The sequence below is a fragment of the Salminus brasiliensis genome, chromosome 23 (assembly GCF_030463535.1).
Source record: "Salminus brasiliensis chromosome 23, fSalBra1.hap2, whole genome shotgun sequence".
NCBI classification, from domain to species: domain Eukaryota; kingdom Metazoa; phylum Chordata; class Actinopteri; order Characiformes; family Bryconidae; genus Salminus; species Salminus brasiliensis.
This window is the reverse complement of record NC_132900.1, coordinates 24,111,456-24,130,053: the sequence shown is the minus strand read 5'-3', so window position 1 is coordinate 24,130,053 and position 18,598 is coordinate 24,111,456. Positions and strand designations below refer to the sequence as shown.

General features: G+C 39.3%; 1 protein-coding gene across 1 annotated transcript in view; it reads left to right on the top strand.

Moving 5' to 3' along the window:
- LOC140545938 (PC3-like endoprotease variant B) overlaps positions 1–18,598 on the top strand; it is an 83,762-nt gene that overhangs the window by 24,641 nt on the left and 40,523 nt on the right. Inside the window, exon 5 of the mRNA XM_072669011.1 lies at positions 5,852–5,957. Coding sequence (XP_072525112.1) covers positions 5,852–5,957 — 106 coding nt within the window. The remainder of the gene's footprint in view (positions 1–5,851; positions 5,958–18,598) is intronic.

Genomic DNA, 18,598 nt, shown 5'->3' with positions numbered 1-18,598 from the left:
CAAAACTGATGTGACATTTAAAAAGAATGTTTAAAGGAAGTCAACTAATGCCTTTGATTTTCCCTCAAGAAAGTGTTTATTTTAAAAAAAATGGTTCACTACATGTATAAATAGTTGATATTTATGACTAAAACATCATAATATATGCCTGCATGTTGTATTTTTCTAAAAGATGCAACACCATGTTTATCTTGTCAAGAAAACCCAACCCTAAAATTTGTAATGTAATAGATAAATGATGGACCAAACATAATTTGTAAAAAGTAGTTTATTTTCAACAGAATCTGTAATTCTTGAATTTGAGTCTTTTGGAGGTTTTTTTTTTCATCTTTTTCTCTGCCCTTAATTATTTTGCCTAAAACACACATGTACATCACATTAAATAACACATTGAAGTTGTTAAAATTATCTATGTATACATGATAAGCAGAATTTCATATTGCAATGCAAATAAGTCAATTTATATTAGCTACTTTCTAAATACTTTCTAACATTTGGTTGTTGCACAATTCTAAGTTAGGAACTTACCATGGGAATTAATTGAAATACACTAGAGTTACAGATTAGGAGTCATATAATTAGCCTTTAACAAGGACCTTATATGTAGTTTAATGCCTACCCTGCACTGGTCATTCCTTCACCGCATGCACAGATCATTTCTATAATCAGCCACAATACTGCATCCTGAGCTCACACACTACCTTTTCTCACTATTTTCTCAATATTCACACTAATAAATAAATAAAGCAGGACTCTACTCACTCCTGGCACTCCTATAAACAGTAACAGGACTGAAAGTAACAAGACTGAGTTTTTAGCATAGAATGAGCAAAAACATGAAATATAGCTACATGACAGCTATGCTAATAGCATGAGGACACTTAGCACATTATAGGGATTTTTTCAAAATGTGTATTTTCAAAATAAACATATATCCTCTAATAATTAATTTAGTTAACAGGACAGAACATTGATATTGACCTTTTAAAACATAGATGGGATTTGTCACAATGGAAATGGCATTGATTTGGCAGAAAATATCATAAATGTAGTTAAACGTAAAAAAAAAAACAATTAAACATGAAAACAAATAAATATAGTGGCCAAAAAAACCTTATGGTGGCATAGCATTTCTATTGCAGTGCCCAGATGCCTGAAAAATTGGCAATATAATGATAATGCAAACAGCCTAGGTGTAACAAATAAAAGAGAACTGACCATAACCATAAAGTGCGATCTAGCGATCACTGTATGTCAGCTTCCTTTAATATATACTTGGGTGTTTTAACCACCGTACTGAACTGTGTTATTAGTAGGTAAAGTCCATTGGCACTTCTAGTAGGTAGTGAGTGCGGTCAAATGACTGGAGCTTCTAGGTATAAGTAAGTCAGTCTGATGCAGAGCTTCTAGTGTTAAGAAAACTACAGAGGTTGCTGCACATAGCATGCTAATTCCACTGGTTATCAGCCATCTCAGCATTCAATATTATGAAGCCAATGTTTGCCTTTCTGAGTGCAATTCACCAATAATAACGGTAGCATTTTGGGGATTGTCAAAGCTTTGAAGCTTGTTGAGAAGTCAGGACGCTTTACTTTTTTGTTTTGACTTATTTTATGTAGTAGGTAGTATCTTTCATCTGCATAAGTACAAAGAGAAACACTAAAAGGAAAATTAAAGCACAGATACAAAAAGATAACATTGCATCCACACAAAAAAAATGGAATTAGGCACACAATTCTGAAAACTTGAAACTCATATATCAACAACAAACTGAACTAAACTGCTAAGCTCTAAACATAATTTTATTTTTTTTTATTTGTTCTCGCTCGAATATCATGCTAAATCAGTTTTGCAAACCTTTTAACACAGACAGTTTCATTTTGCAAGAAATATGGAGTTTTGACAAAGTATCTTTTTTGTTTGAGTTTAGGGTTTTGAGAAACCGAGCCGAAGTTTCTGGAAAACTGTAAATGTATAATTATCTTTAGTCTGTCTAACAGTTTACACAGGCCTATATTCTTTTGACCAGCGGGTAATGTTCACTTGAAATTAGCCTTTACTCAGCACTTTAGGCTGGAAAGCGACAGTGCACCATTAAGCCATGTCTCACTTCTACTAATTTCAGGGTATGAACGTTGTGGTGAAATCCAATCATCTTGAATTATGTGTACAGATCTGCCTGTCTTTCAGGTGTTTAGATAAGTTTAAGATGTTTCCTCTTTTTGTTCTGAATGCTCTGTGACGCCGTTTGTGTAAGGGTCCCTGATCATTTGACTCCCTGATCATTTGACAAAACTCTCAACTTGCCATTCCATGTGTTGTTGTTTTGGTTACTTTTCTTCTTTTTCTTCTCCCTACACGTGTAGACTTATTATACTGCCCCCGTCAGTTCCGGAAAAGTCTTGTGTATCTGCTGACTGCAGTAGTAGGTTCTATTTGGTACCACGGAAAACTACTGTCACTGTCAAGTATCGATTTACATGACATCTTTATGGTGAATTATTCAGTAACTACTATGAATTATTCAGTATCCGCTATTTATTTAATTATTCTGTAACCAGTATCTAATACAAATTATCCAGTATCTACTGCGAATTGTCCAATATCTACTATGAATTATTTTGTCTACTATGAATTATTCAGTAACTACTATGAATTATTACTATCTACCATAAATTATTCATCTGCTATGAATAATGCAGTATCCCCTATGAATTATTTAGTATCTGCTTACCAACAGCATAGCAACCATTTGGAGCAACATGGACTACTATGGACTAGTAACCCCATGACAAACAACTGGCATACCATAGAAACCAATTTAAACAGCATAACAAATACCTAGCAACCACTTGAAAAGCAAAGCAGCTCCATATTGACTGCTTGGCAACACCCTAACAACCACCTGGGAATTGCTTAAGCTTCACAATTACTTTAAATTAAATTAAAACTGCTTTTTATTCAATAAATGCTTTTTTTCTAATATTTGTGCTCATGATTTTCTTCATCTATATCTCCCCTTCAGTAAATTTCAATTATTTGTCCTTTTATCTTCATAGTTTTTCCCTTTTTTAATATTTATTGTTCTCAAAGAACTCATTTGACTAATTTAGTTTCATTAACTGTAAATTGCTGAAATTCTTCACTTCCTGTGTGTCACTGCACTCTGTATATAGATTAGTGGCTACATTGGAAACAAGGCCTCGGTGCACTACTAAGAGATTAAGAAATTTAAAAAAGATTTAAACTTTGTTGAGTCAGTTTATGTCTTTTGGGAAGAATGGGGGCTCTTAGACTGGTTTGAGAGATGACCTTCTCTGTGATGAATCACGATAAAATGAAGAAATAAATTAAAATTGTTGAAAAAAACTAACTTCAAGCAGAAAGCACACATAATACTGAAAGTACAGAATGTTCCCAAGCGTGTTTATTGATCTGAGCGATCAATGAGACATTAGTACAGAGAGCCTTAAAACTGAAAATAGACTTCAGAACAAAAGACAGGAGGTTTTCTGCTGGAGTTGAATGGCAAGGCGGTAGGATGTTCGTGTGGATTCGTTTTATTGAGTTTTTAATGCAACAATCAATGTCAAATCCAGAAGCAGGGGTCAGATCAGAGAGGCCAGTGCAGGCCTATCTACATACAAGCTGGAAAACTGAAGAAACAGGCAGGTTTTCACAAAGACGTGTTTGTTCGAACAGCAGAGCAAATCAGATTGGTTTCTTTTCAACTTTTTACACTTTAAATGCTGACTATAGTTCCTGAAACTGTTTCTAAACCTAAACTCTGACCAAAATAAATAAAAAAAAATGTCCAAATTTACTTCATATACTGACCAAACAAATTCTATCTATACCTACCTTAACCTATGACCAAACATAACCCTCCCCCCTCTTTTTAGACCTTGATTATTTTATTTTATTCATTTTAGTGTAACATTTTATTTCACATTGTATCAGGCCTGCACAATGCTGTTTAGCATCACATAGCAAATACATAACACAGAATGTGTTGCGATAAGCAAGCTGATAAACACCAGGTTCAAGCTGACACTTATTTACTTTGTTTGGTATGAGTTTACTAGCCTTTCTGATGCTCACTGTGTTCGAGGTGACAAAAGACCAGGCCAGCTGCTAAATGTAGGTGAGGTAACAGCAGTAGTTGTTGCCTGTTAAAATCTCTGTGTAATTTTCAAGCCAAGTCATCTACTATGGCTTAGTTTAGTCTTGATAAGACTAATTAATCGTAGTAATGGCAGTAGGCTGACCGAGTTGTTAAATGCTGGCATGCGACGAGGATCTAATTGTTTTTTTGCATGATGGTTCAACTGGATTCTGTTTGAGGGCCGATTAAAATGTTATTTTTTCACATTTAACAATTGTAACATTTGCAAAACAAACCAGATGTTAAAAGATGTGTTTTATTGTAAAAAAACAGGGTCAAAAAGGTAGTGCAAATGATCAGCAAATCCATAAAGAGGATAATGAGCATCCTGGACATAAGCGTTAGCAACCAAAAACCACGCAAGAGACAATAACGGTAAAAAGCTAACAAAACCAGGCTAATAAAACAAAAGGTGGATCCAAAGGAACAAAACATGGGCAGCCACAAGGTAGGCAAAACAGAAACCTACTCGTTACACAAAGGACGGAAATGGCAATACTTCACAATGAGAGTTCATATAGTCAAGGGCTGGTAACCTGTGACTTAGATTAGTTGTAGTGATTAGACTCAATAGATGCAGAGGAGGGACACAAAAACATGACAATAAATGATAATAAAAAAGGAATAGATTGGATGTTGTTGGTTTATAGTCAATTGGCTATATGTGGTAATTGACTGAAGAAGGAACACAGAATCACAGAATTACCATTACTGCTTCCAAGTGTTACATTACCTTAGTTTGACTAAGACTACTAATGTTAATTAATAACAATTTAGGCTATATACTATTTAATATTATATTTTAATGTATAATGTAGCTTTTAATTCTGTAACACTTTACATGGGTGGTCCATTGATGATTGTCACCCGCTTTTCAACTAACATTCAAATGAATGTATATTAAATACAACAGAGGGTGAATGTAAATAACTGTCTATTGAATGTAATGTTACCCTTAACCCTAAACTTATCATTTTAGAATAAGGTCTAGGGTTAGATTTAAGTCAAGGTTAGGGATAGGATTTAGGGTTGATTCAAGGGTAAGTTTAGGGTTAGAATTAGGTGAAGGGTTACATTAGGTAGACATGTTGAATGACAGGTAAGCATCTATCAGACATCTATAACGGACCATACAAATAACGTGATACCGGTTAGTTTTATCCATTTTCTTAATTTTTTTTAAGACTCTAGCAGCCTTGATCCTCACTCTGACAACTGCTTAGCAATAGTATAGTGACAACCACTTGGAACAACATAAATACAATCTACAAACCACAGCAACCACTCCAAACAGTGACACTGACCTGACTAATTCTAATGAAGTCTAACTCACACCGAACCGCAAACTCAACAAAACCAAAGTGACAAAGCCTAAAGTGAAAAAGTGAAAAAAAAACACTTGGCAAAGTATACCACAGACTCTGACCAAACTCTGCCAAATTTAGACTGAACATACTCCTGACCTATTCTGACTCCTACTTCTGACCATATTAGCCGAAAACTCTGATGATGCTGATTTCCAACTCTGCTAAATCTCACCAAACCTATTGCAAACAGACCATGAGACATAGGCACGAGTGCCTAAATTTAGAAACTGAGAAAATGTGTGTAAATTATCAGTTGTGTGTATCAAATGTGTGTAAATTATAAATTATTAGTTATGTGTCTTTCCTCTGTCACCCCTAGTTCAACCATGGTCAGGTGGGTTCCAGTCTCTTTGACCTGAATGTGATGCCGGTTTGGCTCAAGAACATCACAGGAAGGGGGGTGGTGGTCAGCATTATAGATGATGGTGAGTACCCAATGCTCTTTTCTCTCTGGGATCAGTCTGCAGTAAATCCAGAGTTCTCAATCCTTAAATGCATACCTGTGACAAGCTTACTGTAATTCTGACCAAACTTATTCAAGCTCCACTAAACCAAACCTACCTTCATTTTTCCAGTGTTACTGCAAACTTTGACTAAAACTACCCTGACCTCCTACACTCATACAGGTGCTTTGTTTGTAATAGTGATGTGTAAGTGTAAACCCTTAAGGGGGGCAAAGAAACTTGATACTTGACACTTAATACACAATATTAAGGTTCTTCATACTCAAACATCTCTATTGCAAACATGGTTCTTCGTGGAACCAAAAGTGTCCGCTCAAAGAACGGAAATAAAAGAAAGCTGAGTGGGTGGGGCTATGCTGCTAATTGGCAGGACAAAATAGTAAGTGGGTAGGGTTAAACTGCTATAGATGGTATGGGTGGGGCTAAACTGCTTTAAGATAAATGGGCATGTAGGACTTAAATTTAAAAGTGGGTTCTAAAATATGGAGACTGTATACACGTACCACTCTGAACTTATTCACAGTATATTGCCATATTGATCTCTTGAACGCTGCCATACTCTGCTATACACTTCTCTACCACACACAACTCACAGCTGGGTTTTAATCTCCTGCTTTTATTTCAATGGTTCTCCTTTTCCAAAGTCCTGCAACACAGTGATATTACACTGCTATTGAAGGCCTGTAGTACCCTATAACCAGCCGTGCTGTTTTAAAGAGTCTATGAGCCTCCAGATATGAGGATGAAATGAAATTTCTCCCAATTCAAGGTGTTGGTCTCAGCTCTGCTAATGCGGTCTCTCCGTTTCCCGGGTCGGTGCCGGTGCAGTGCACCTCACACGCCACTCTCATTTCATCTGCTAAACAGCCTGTTATCATAGTCCCATAGAGCCCAGTCAGGCCCATTAACACACCACCCTCCTACACCCTTCTCCTCAGCAAGCAGGAGGGAAGGAGATATATAGAAAGAGAAAGATCTGAGAGGTGGGAGAGAAAGAAGAAGAAAAGAGGCGAAAATGGAGAAGCAGAAGGAGTGAAGATGGAGACATGAGAGGAACGTGAGATATTTCTCTCTCAGTTCAGACTGTTCTAAATTGTCACAAAATTTGGAAATATAAAAGAGTATTAAAGGAATTGGATGTGTAGGAGCATAAAAATCTGTTCAAATTGACCAGTGTTTAAATTGTATGGCCCTTTTTCCAAATCAGTCCTTAGTCTTATTCTATGTGTGTATTTTATTTTCCCCCCTGAGGTTTAAGTTTAGCGCCTGTGTAAGTTTTGGAACTAAAAAACAGCCATCCTGTCTACACCAACTTTTCTGTATGCCTTAAAAATATACATACTGTTTCTGCCACTGTACCTTTAAGATTGGCACATGTAAATGGGCTCTTTTCGGATTGGTTACTCTGTTTAAAAAGTAGTCCAGACTGCTGAAACACTCATTATAACTTTAGCATTAATGAGGCTAATGGGGCTAAATGCTGTAGGCTGAATGGGTGGAGCTAAACAGGGCTAAAATGCTTGAGGGTAAATGAGTGGGGCTAAACTGCTATAGGCAGAATAGGCGGGACCAAATAGCTGTAGGCTGAATGGGTGGAGCTAAAATACTGTAGAATTAATATATGGAGCTAAACTGCTGTAGGCCAAATGGGTGGGGCTAAACTGCCTGAGGTTAATTGTCTGGGGCTGAACTGCTGTAAGCCAAATGGGTGATGCTAAAATGTGGTAGACTGAATGGTCGGGATAAACAGCTGTAGGCTGAATGTGTGGAGCTAACTGCTGCAGTCTAAATGGGTGGGGCTAAACTGCCTGAGGCTGAATGGGTGGGGCTAAACTTCTGTAAGCAGCATGGGCGGGGCCAAACTGTTGTAGGCAGAATGGGCAGGGCTAAACTGCTGTGTGGCTGAATAGGTGCGGCTAGACTGCTGTAGTCTGACTTGGTTGGATATATGTCATTGTGCTTTTGCAGATTAGTTTCCATATACTACCGCACACTCATTAGGTTGTCTTTGATGTGGGCCCTTTAAGAATGTATTGTTTTGGATATCTATGAAAGCAATATTGTAAATAGATTGTAACCAATGGACCTCTGACAAAATGACATCACATCCAAAGAGGTTTACCGATAATATATCCCACTATTGTCCATTGTACACAACATCTATACAGTATACACAGCAAACATTATATAAACATGGAAATGTATGTATAAACACAGATTGTGAGGTGTCTCTCTCTGACTCACACTCTCTGTCTATCTCTCTTTCTCTCTCTCTCTTTCTTCTCTCTCTCTCTTTCTCTCTCTCTTTCTCTCTTTCTCTCTCTCTCTCTCTCTCTCTCTCTCTCTCTCTCTCTGCTGGATGGTCAGGTAGGTGGGGGGAAAGAAAGAACAGCTACTAAAGAGTTCATTCATCAAGAACTAATTGAGACCCGGAGTGCCGATTGCTGAAAGAAGAGTGAGTGTGTGTATGTGTGAATCCAGGTCCTTAAGAAGTGTTTTCCTGGTGGAAAGGGCTGCTCGTCATGGCAGGGAAGCGGCTATCTAAACACTCAGAATACTGATGAGAGAGAGAGAGGGCAAGAGAGAGAGAATTAGATCTGCTTCACTCGCTGTTTGTGTTCTCTTCTACCTTCTATTGATTCTCTCTCTCTCTCCCCCTCTCTCACTTTATCTCTCTCTCACTTGCTCTCTCACTTTCTCTCTCTCTCTTGCTCTCCTTCTCTCTCTCTATCTCTCTCTCACTTGCTCTCTTTTTCTTTCTCTCTCTCTCTTGCTCTCTCTCTCTCTCTCTCTCTCTCTTACTTGTAAGATTGTTGACTGTGTGTATGTGTGTGAGTGAGAGATCATACACACTCCCATCACCTTTAGCTGTTTTGGATCAATGCCCATTGATTTTGATATCACACTGAAATAAATTATTTTCCCCCTCTTACACACACACACACACCCCTTACCCTGCAGCCTCCATACGGTGAATATAATCAACTACTGCTACTGTTTCTGTGTTCTGTGTGTATGAGTGGGTCTATGTGTGTATGTAATTTGTGTAAGAGAGAGTCATGTCTGTCTTTGTTTTTCTATGATACGAGCACATTTGATTCTTGTGTGTGTATTACTGACAGAGCTGAACTCTATATAAGTAGTTATAACACGGATATAACTTTGTAATAACAGTAGTATATATGCAATTAAAGCTAAAATCATTTGAGTTGAAAGGGACTCTGTAAAGCTTGTTCAGTACGGCAACAGTATCTATGAAAGAAGGTTAGTGAGCGGAGCTTGTTATGAAGCAGCCCATATATATATTTAACAAAACATGCATTTGTGAGTATTTGGGTTGCGCCCATGAAACATTTGCCAGTGGAGTGGAGAGGATGGAATGGCCTGCCAGCAGTCCTGACCTCAACTCCACTGAACACTAGTGGGATCACCTTGGGTGTGCTGTTTGTGCCAGAGTGACCAACACAACCACGTTGGCTGCCTTGTGACAAATGCTGGTTAAAGAATGGGATGCCACAGCAGTTTGTGACCAGGCTGGTGACCAGCATGAGTAGGAGGTGCCAGGCTGTGTATGGTTCTTCTGCACGCTACTGAGGCTCCTGTTTGTTAAATTAAAAATTTGTTAAATATTTGCCAATATGTGATGTTTCTTCATCAACTTCAATCATCCATCCAAACGACACCAAACGAGTCAATGGCAGAATAAGCTGTTTGGCATTGGCAGAGAGGGTTTGGGAAATTTTTCACGGGCGCAACCCACATACTCACAGCTCTGCTGCTCATCCCACAAATGCCTGTCCCTTACAAATGTGGCCATTTAAAAGGGAAATTAACAGGCTTTCCAACAGTATAATATTTATTGCCAAGACGCATTAATACAACAAAGAAATAATCGACCAAACATTTTACTTACTTTTCATGCTAAGTTTATATATATACATACACACACACACACACATAAATAAATAAATATATAGATTGAAATGATTCAACGTCCATTGCACATTAGCAAACTTAACAACTGATTTGCTATAAAGAACAATTTAAAACAACACTTTATTGACAAATGACAAATGCCACCTTTAATGACTACTATTATTCAACCCTTAAACAGAATCTCTCATAAGACCACACATTTGCAGGTGGTAAATCTTTGCTGGGATTTGAAAAAGGTGGCTGCAGCACGCAAGCCCATTAATATTAAGAAAACCGAAGCCCATTGCCCATGAGGAATGCGCTAAGATTTCAGGTCATAACAGCAAAATTATGCTCTACTAAGTACTAAAGATACTTGTCATGAAGGGGTTGAATAATTCTGAGACTGCTAAAGTGATTAAAAGTGTCACTATTAGACACATTTAATGTAGTGTAATTCATTTAATATAAAATTAGTTTCTCATTTCTTAATGTTGGATTTCTTTCATTAAATATGAGTTAAACTGTTGTCATCACATCAAAACTTTTGAAGCCTATACCAGTGACTAAAATATTAGAAATCTTAATTTAAAAAAAAAAGTTTAATTCTTTTTTGTGTGTGTTACTAAAGGAAATTGACATATGACACAGTGACATTTGTACATTGACAACATTTGTAGTTATTGCATTAAAGGGAATGTGAGAAAATGTTCATAGTGCTTTTAAGAATGGATAGTTGTTTAGTCAGTTGATCAGTATGTTACTAAAATTCTTTTGGAGCCCCCCTGCTGCACAGCAGACCTAAATTTGATTAATACTAAAACTATAGTAATATATGTGAATTAACTATTTAAATTCAGGCTGCATTTTTTGACTGGGTTGTTCAGTTTACTTTCAGTTTTATATCTCCTACCTTCTGCTTGTCTTTGAACTACATAAAGTATTCCATACACACATAGATTTTCTACACAGTTATGTATATAACGTGGTAGGATACAGAAAGCTACCGTCGCAGTCGGTTTGCATATTGTTGAAAAGTGGAAGCAATTAGGAACCACAGCAACTCAGCCATAAAGTGTCAGACCACGTAAAGCTAGTTGTGTTGAGTGCATTAAAATCGCCAAGTTAATTTGCTGACTTAACTACAAAGGGTAGCCAGTGCCTATGGATTTAGAATGGGATACGTTTGTCCATAATGTGTGTATATACAGTGCCCTCCATAATTATTGGCACCCCTGGTTAAGGTGTGTTCTTTAGCTTCTAAGAAATTGAGTTTTTTTCTAAATAATATAGGACCCCGATGGAAAAAAGAGTAAAATCCAACCTTTAACTCAAGTGAATTTATTCAGTAGGAAAAAAATCCCACATTAAGAAATAATTGTTTAACATCAAATCATGTGTGCCACAATTATTGGCACCCCTGATGTTAATACTTTGTACAACCCCCTTTTGCCAACAAAACAGCACCTAATCTTCTCTTATAATGTTTCACAAGATGGAAGAATACAGATAGAGGGATCTTTGACCATTCCTCTTTGCACAATCTCTCTAAATCATCCAGCGACCTGGGTCCTCTCCTCTGCACTCTCCTCTTCAGCTCACCCCACAGGTTTTCAATGGGGTTGAGGTCTGGGGACTGAGATGGCCATGGGAGGAGCTTGAATCTGTGGGTGGTGAACCATTTCTGTGTAGATTTGGCCAGATGTTTTGGGTTATTATCTTGCTGAAAGACCCAGTGACGACCCATCTTCAGCTTTTGGGCAGAAGCCACCAGATTTTGTTTTAAAATGTCCTGGTATTTCAAAGCATTCATGATGCCATGCACCCTAACAAGGTTCCCAGGGCCTTTGGAAGAGAAACAGGCCCACAGCATCACTGATCCTCCCCCATATTTCACAGTGGGCATGAGGTGCTTTTCTGCATACTCAGCTCTTGTGTTACGCCAGACCCACTTAGAGCATTTGTTGCCAAAAAGCTCTATCTTAGTTTCATCTGACCAAAGCACACGGTCCCAGTTGAAGTTTTAGTACTGCTTAGCAAACTCCAAACGTTTGCGTTTATGATTGTGAGTGAGAAAAGTTTTTTTCCATGCATGCCTCCCAAACAGCTTGTTGGCATGCAGATAGCGCCTGATGGTTGTTTTGGAGACTTTGTGACCCCAAGAAGCTACCATTTGTTGCAATTCTGTAACAGTGAGCTTTGGAGACCTTTTTATTTCTCCTATCCTCCTCCTCACTGTGCGTGGTGGCAAAATAAACTTGCGTCCTCGTCCAGGCTTGTTTACCACTGTTCCAGTTGTTTTAAACTTCTTAATAATTCCTCTGACAGTAGATATGGACAGGTGTAGGTGAGTGGCTATTTTCTTGTAGCCACTGCCTGACTTGTGGAGGTCAACACACATCTGCTTTACTTGAATGGTATGTTCCTTTGTCTTTCCCATGTTGAAGAGAAATGGCCTCTGTGTCACGTCATATTTATACCCCAGGGAAACAGAAAGTTGTGAATTACTAATTAAATGTTCCTACATACTCTGATCAACTTCGTAAACTACTGTAGAATTGACAGAAATATTTTAATTACATTTATTTCCTAAGAAATGTTAGGGGTGGCAATAATTGTGGAACAGGTGATTTTATGAAGAATAATTATTTCTTAATGTGGGATTTTTTTCCCCTTAAAATTCACTTGAGTTAAAGGTTGGATTTTACTCTTTTTTCCATCGTGGTCCTATATTATTTAGAAAAAAAACTCAATTTATTAGAAGCTAAAGAACACATCTTAACCAGGGGTGCCAATAATTATGGAGGGCACTGTATATATATCAAGTTTCATATGTCGTTGTACATTATTTATCATTTATGATGTAATGTACAATAACATATGAAGCTTGACCAAACAAGCTTTGGAGTCTCTCTCTCTCTCTCTCTCTCTATTCCTGCTGTTCTATCCATCCTATGCTGTCAGGGTAGAGCTGCAGTTAATCTGTCACACACACACACACGCACACACACTCACTCTCTGCTGCGGCTGCTCACCTGCTCCAGCAGCGCTTTAATGAACACACACACATGATGGCGTCTGACAGGCAGGAAATGGATGTAATAAAGATTGTTTCTGCGCGCTCTTTGCATCACTGATAAATCACCTCTCTGTGCAGCAGATCCAAGCCTGAACCGCCCAGAGAGAGATACAGAGAGATACACATACAGTTTATATACATTAATGCTGTGGAGGGAAATCCGAGCTTCTTTGTTCTGGTCTTCTGGTCTCTGGCAAACGCTGTCCAGCACAGTCTCCTGAAGGTACTAAAAGTATTGCTTGAAAAAACGTTCAAAGTCACGTACAGCAAAGCACAAGCACAAAGGGGTCAAAGGTTTGATATATATATACACATACACAGAGATAGAAGGAAAGGGAAAGAGAGAGTATGTGTGTGTGTATCTGTGTGTCTTTGTGTGTGGGGGTGTCATGGCCCTATGCTCCAAACCCGTTATCGTTTTCAGACCTTGCAACATTTTCTGTGCACACAGCGGGCAGCTGCACACACACACGTTCACACACACCCTCGCAGCATGGTTCTGGTTTGTACAGACTGCAGCACCTACTTCTCCAGTGCTAAACACACACCCTGCAGAGAGAGAGAGATTGGCACTGGATGGTCAGTAGATTGGCATTACATGGCCAGTATATTGACAAATGATGGCCAGTAGATCAGACTTGGATGTTCAGTAGATTGACATTGTATGGTGACTAGACTGGCAATGGATGGTCAGTAGATTGACACTGAATGATCAGTAGATTTGCAATGGGTGGTCAGTAAAATTGCCATTGGATAGTCAGTAGATTTTGCATTGGATGGTCAGTAAATTTTGCATTGGATGGTCAGTAGATCAGAATTGGATGCTAAGTAGATTGGCATAGGATGGTGAGTGGATCTGCATTAGATAGTGAACCGATTTGCTTTGTATGATCAGTAAATTGACATTAGAAGGTCAATAGATTTGCATTTGATGGCCATTATATTGACATTGGATGGTCAGTAGATTGGCTTTGGATGATCAGAAGGTTAGCACTGAATGGTCAGTAACATTGGCACTGGATGATCAGTGGATTTATATTGGATGATGAGTAGATTGGCTTTGAATGTTCGGTAGATTGGGTGGTCAGTAGATTTGCATATATCTGTCATATATGATCATCCAGTGCCAATGTTACTGGCCAGCTAATGCAAATCTACTGACCATCAAATGCCAGTCTGCTGACATTCCAAAGCCTTGTACAGTGGATTGACGATGGTCAGTAGATTTGCTTAGTGTGGTCAGTAATATTACCATTGGATGGTCAAGAGGTTACTAACCATTAAGATCACTGAATGGTTAGTAACATTGGCATTGGATGATGGCATTAGATCCAGTAGACACTGGATGCTCAATAAATTGGCATTGGATAGTCAGTACATTGGCATCAAATGATCAGGAGATTGGCACTGAATAATCAGTGAGATCAGAAACAATGAGAGAGGAGAAATAGTGGTCTCTCTCTCACTCTCTCTGAGGAGATGGTTTTTGAGGTGTATTATTGGCGGCACTGCAGCATACGGAATGGAGCCCAATCAGCTGTGTGTGTGTGTGTGTTTGGCAGGGGGCGTGGGAGTCGCCGCCGCTCTCTGGGACTCGTGGAGCTCATTTGAATTCATCTCACCTCCCTGCAGAACCCTCCCTCACCCCACACAAACACACACACACACACACACTACCTGTTTGGTTCATTTGCATGGATGGAAGCGAAGGCTTTATTTATTTCAGCAGAAGTGGAATATGTTATTAAGGCCAGCGTTGGGGAAGTGCTGGACGTTCCTAGAATAGATTGAGCAGGATGTCTTGCCCCTGACCAAACCAGCCCACTCACAGAGTGTGTATCACAGTATGTGTGTGTGTGAACAGCATGTATATCTTCCTGTTTATAAAAGGGGTGTTGGAATACCGTGTTTTGCGTGTTTCTGTTTGTTTTCCACACAGTTTAGTCCTTCCCAGTCCCCCCACTATCTAGTCCCCTATCACTCGTTGCTACCAGCAACAGCAGGGAGGGAGGACCAAAGAGAGCGAGGACAGTTATCTTCTCTGGAATTCCAGGTTATGGATGGCTGTGGCAACACAGTTTTGCCATGTCACCAAAGGTCTTATCCATTAAGGTCTGGCGGGCTGGAAACTTCAATTGCAGCACAGTTTAAAGCCTGCAGCCACACCGACCCTTTGTGGATAAGACTGGTAAAACACAAACAAAAGTAATATCCGTGAACTAAAGCACTAACTGTGAGCTATCCCATTAACCCTGAACTAAACATAATGGGCTAAAGAGCTAACACACTAACTAGGGCTAATGTGCTGTCTATGAGCTATGGGCACTAAACCAAAGCTAACCAACAAGCTAACTTCCATTGCAGCTTACCTTAAAGCCTGCAGCCACACAACCCTTATAATATTATAATTATATGCGGATAAGATTGGTGACCCCTGGTTTAGACTATCCACCTTTTTCCTAAAATGTAATGTTCCCTCTGGAATTTACCAACAATCTAGCATCAGTAGCTATGGAAGAATGCTTGAGATGGTGGAGCCTGGAGAGGAGAATTGAATTTAATTGAATTGCTACAGGTGAGCAGAGGTGCAGCAATGTGCACTTACACACAGTTTTAATTAGTTGTTGAGTGTATGTATTGCTAATGGAATAATCATGTGTGTGTGTGTGTGTGTGTGTGTGTGTGTGTGTGCATATATACTTTTATTCTGTGATGGATGAACACACCCAATGTTTAGCTACTGGCTGATTTGGGTGGTGTATAAGTGTGTGTGTCTGTCTGTGGTGGGACAGATTAATGATTGTGCCACTGTGTGTGTGGTGTGGTATGGAGTGTGTGGGGTGTATACTGGGACAGATTGATGGCAGTGCCAGCATTGGGGAGCATGTGTGTGTATGTGTGGATTGATGGCAGTGTGTTTGTGTGTGTGTGTATGTGTGTGTTCATCGTTCTGCCGCTCGCCGCCGCCCCCCAGAGGCCACTGCTGCTAATGTGCCGCTTAATTACACATGCTTAGCACAAAGCCATTAACATACACAAACACACACACACACAACAGTTAGTTAGTCTATACACACTTTGGTGGTGGTGGGGGGGGGGGGGGCTGTGTGTGTGTGTGTGTGTGTGTGTGTGTGTGTGCATTATTTACCTGCTCTCTGATTGCCTGTTGATTTCTCTGGGCATCCTGCATCCTGTGTTTACCTGTCTTAGGTGTGTGTGTGTGTGTGTGTGTGTGTGTGTGTGTGTGTGTATGTCTCATGATCGGCAGTCAGCTGAATCTGTAGCATGATAAGGGTGAATGTCAGGACAGTTTCCTGTTTGGTTCCCTTTGGCTTCTATTATAAATACATTTTTGTCAGTGAGTTTTCTGTGGTTGTTCGGTTGTTTTGTGAACATAAGAACAGTAAAGCTTTGTTGACTCTGGTGTTCTTTATGTTAAGTCTAGTTCTTGAGTCGGGTGTCGTACTTACCAAGACCTGCATCCGGTATTAACAGCCTGAGCAGACAGAGAACAGAACTGTGGGAAATTTTAATTTTAGTGAATTTGAACAAGTCTAAATTAGAATTAGTGCTGCTATCACAGGAACTGAGGAGCACCTTGAGGAGATTTAACACTGACACATAGTGTGTGTGTGTGTGTGTGTGTGTGTGTGTGTGTGCGCGCGCACGTATGTGTAAAACAGCATTCGACAGTAAGATGTGGTATATATATATCAATTTGTGCCTAATAAGTGCAAACTTACATATTGTTTTTTCATATGTATATGTTTTAGAATTATTATATTAGTGGTAGTGAAAAAAAGTTCCCAGTTTAACAACCACTGCACTACTCACTTTCTTCTACTGACAGCGAAAAAACCACAAACTGAAGCACTAACTGTGAGCTAACTGCACTAGCTCCAACTCATGAACTATAATCTGTAAGCTAAAGCACTAATTACAAACTAAAGTACTATATACCCTAAAAGTACAATAGCCACAAGCTAATATACTCACAAAGTAAAGCACTAGCCACAAGGTAAAACACCATAACAACAATCTAACTGTGAGCAAACATACTTACCACCAGTTAAAACACTAATCATGAGCTAATACTCACACAAAGGAAAGTAATAACCATGAGCTAATGCACTAATCATGAGCTAATACTCACACAAAGGAAAGTAATAACCATGAGCTAATGCACTAATCATGAGCTAATACTCACACAAAGTAAAGTAATAACCATGAGCTAATGCACTAATCATGAGCTAATACTCACACAAAGGAAAGTAATAACCATGAGCTAAAGCACTACCCATGAGCTATTACATTAGCCTTTCACTAAAACGAATGGGCTAAAAGGCTAACACACTAACTGGAGCTAATGCATTATCTACTAACTATGGGCACTAACCACAAGCTAACACAGTAACCATGAGTTAAAACACTACTTCTAGCAGAGATGTTAATTGTGAACTAATGCGTTTTATCCCCAAGCTAATATTTTAACCAAAACCAAACACGCTAGCATTTAGCAGGAGCCTTGTCTCACATCATACAACATACTTTTTTGTGTAAGACAAGGACCAAATTGTGATGACTAGACAACTGGGCCAGAGCATCTCTAAAACATCAGGCAGATCTTGTTGGTTTTTTCTGGTATGCAGCGGTCAGTACCTACCAGAAGTGGTCCAAGAAATGACAACCAGTGAACCAGCGTGAAGACAATCTATGAAGGCCCCACCTCACAACTTTACAGGACTTACAAGATCAGATGCTAAGAGACTTCAGAGACTATAGGGCACAATGCATTCAGAATGCATTTACATTTTTCACAATTTGTTGTGTTGTGGCCAACAAGGTTTTCCATATCTTTCTGCAGTCAATACCCCATAATCAGAAAGTGTAGAAATGTAGAAATGTTCAGTACTTAGTTGAAGCACCTTTGGCATCAATTACAACCTCCAGTCCTCTTAGGTATGATGCCACAAGGTTTGCACATCTATATTTGTCATTCCTCTCTGCAGATCATCTCATGCTCTGTCAGGTTGGATGGGGACTGTCGGTGGACAGCCATTTTCAGCTCCATAGATGTTTGGTTGGGTCAATGCCAGGGCTCTGACTGGAGCACATAGTTGCCCCTAAGCCACTCTACTGTTGTCTTGCCTGCAAGCTTAGATTCATTTTCTTGTTAGAAGGTAAACCTTCAACCCAGTCTGGGGGCCAACCCAATCAGGTTCTCATTATTACTATCTCTGTTCTTTGCTTCATCTTTCCCTTAACCCCTACCAGTCTCCCTGTCCCAACAGCTAAAAAAAAAAACCCACATCATGATGCTGCCACCACATTGGTTCACTGTAGGGATTGTATCAGGCAGGTGGTGAGCTGTACCTGGTTTATTCCAGACATGATGCTTAGAATTGAGGCCAGTTCAATCTTGGTTTCATCCGACCAGAGAATCTTGTTTCTTACAGTCTGAGAGTCCTTCAGGTGCTTTCAAGTGTCTTTTACTGAAGAGAGGTTTCTTTCTGGTCACTCTGCCATAAAGCCCAGATTGGTGGAGTGCTGCAGTGATGTTTAACCTTCTGGAAGTTTCTCCATGCAGGATCTTTGGAGGTCAGCCAGA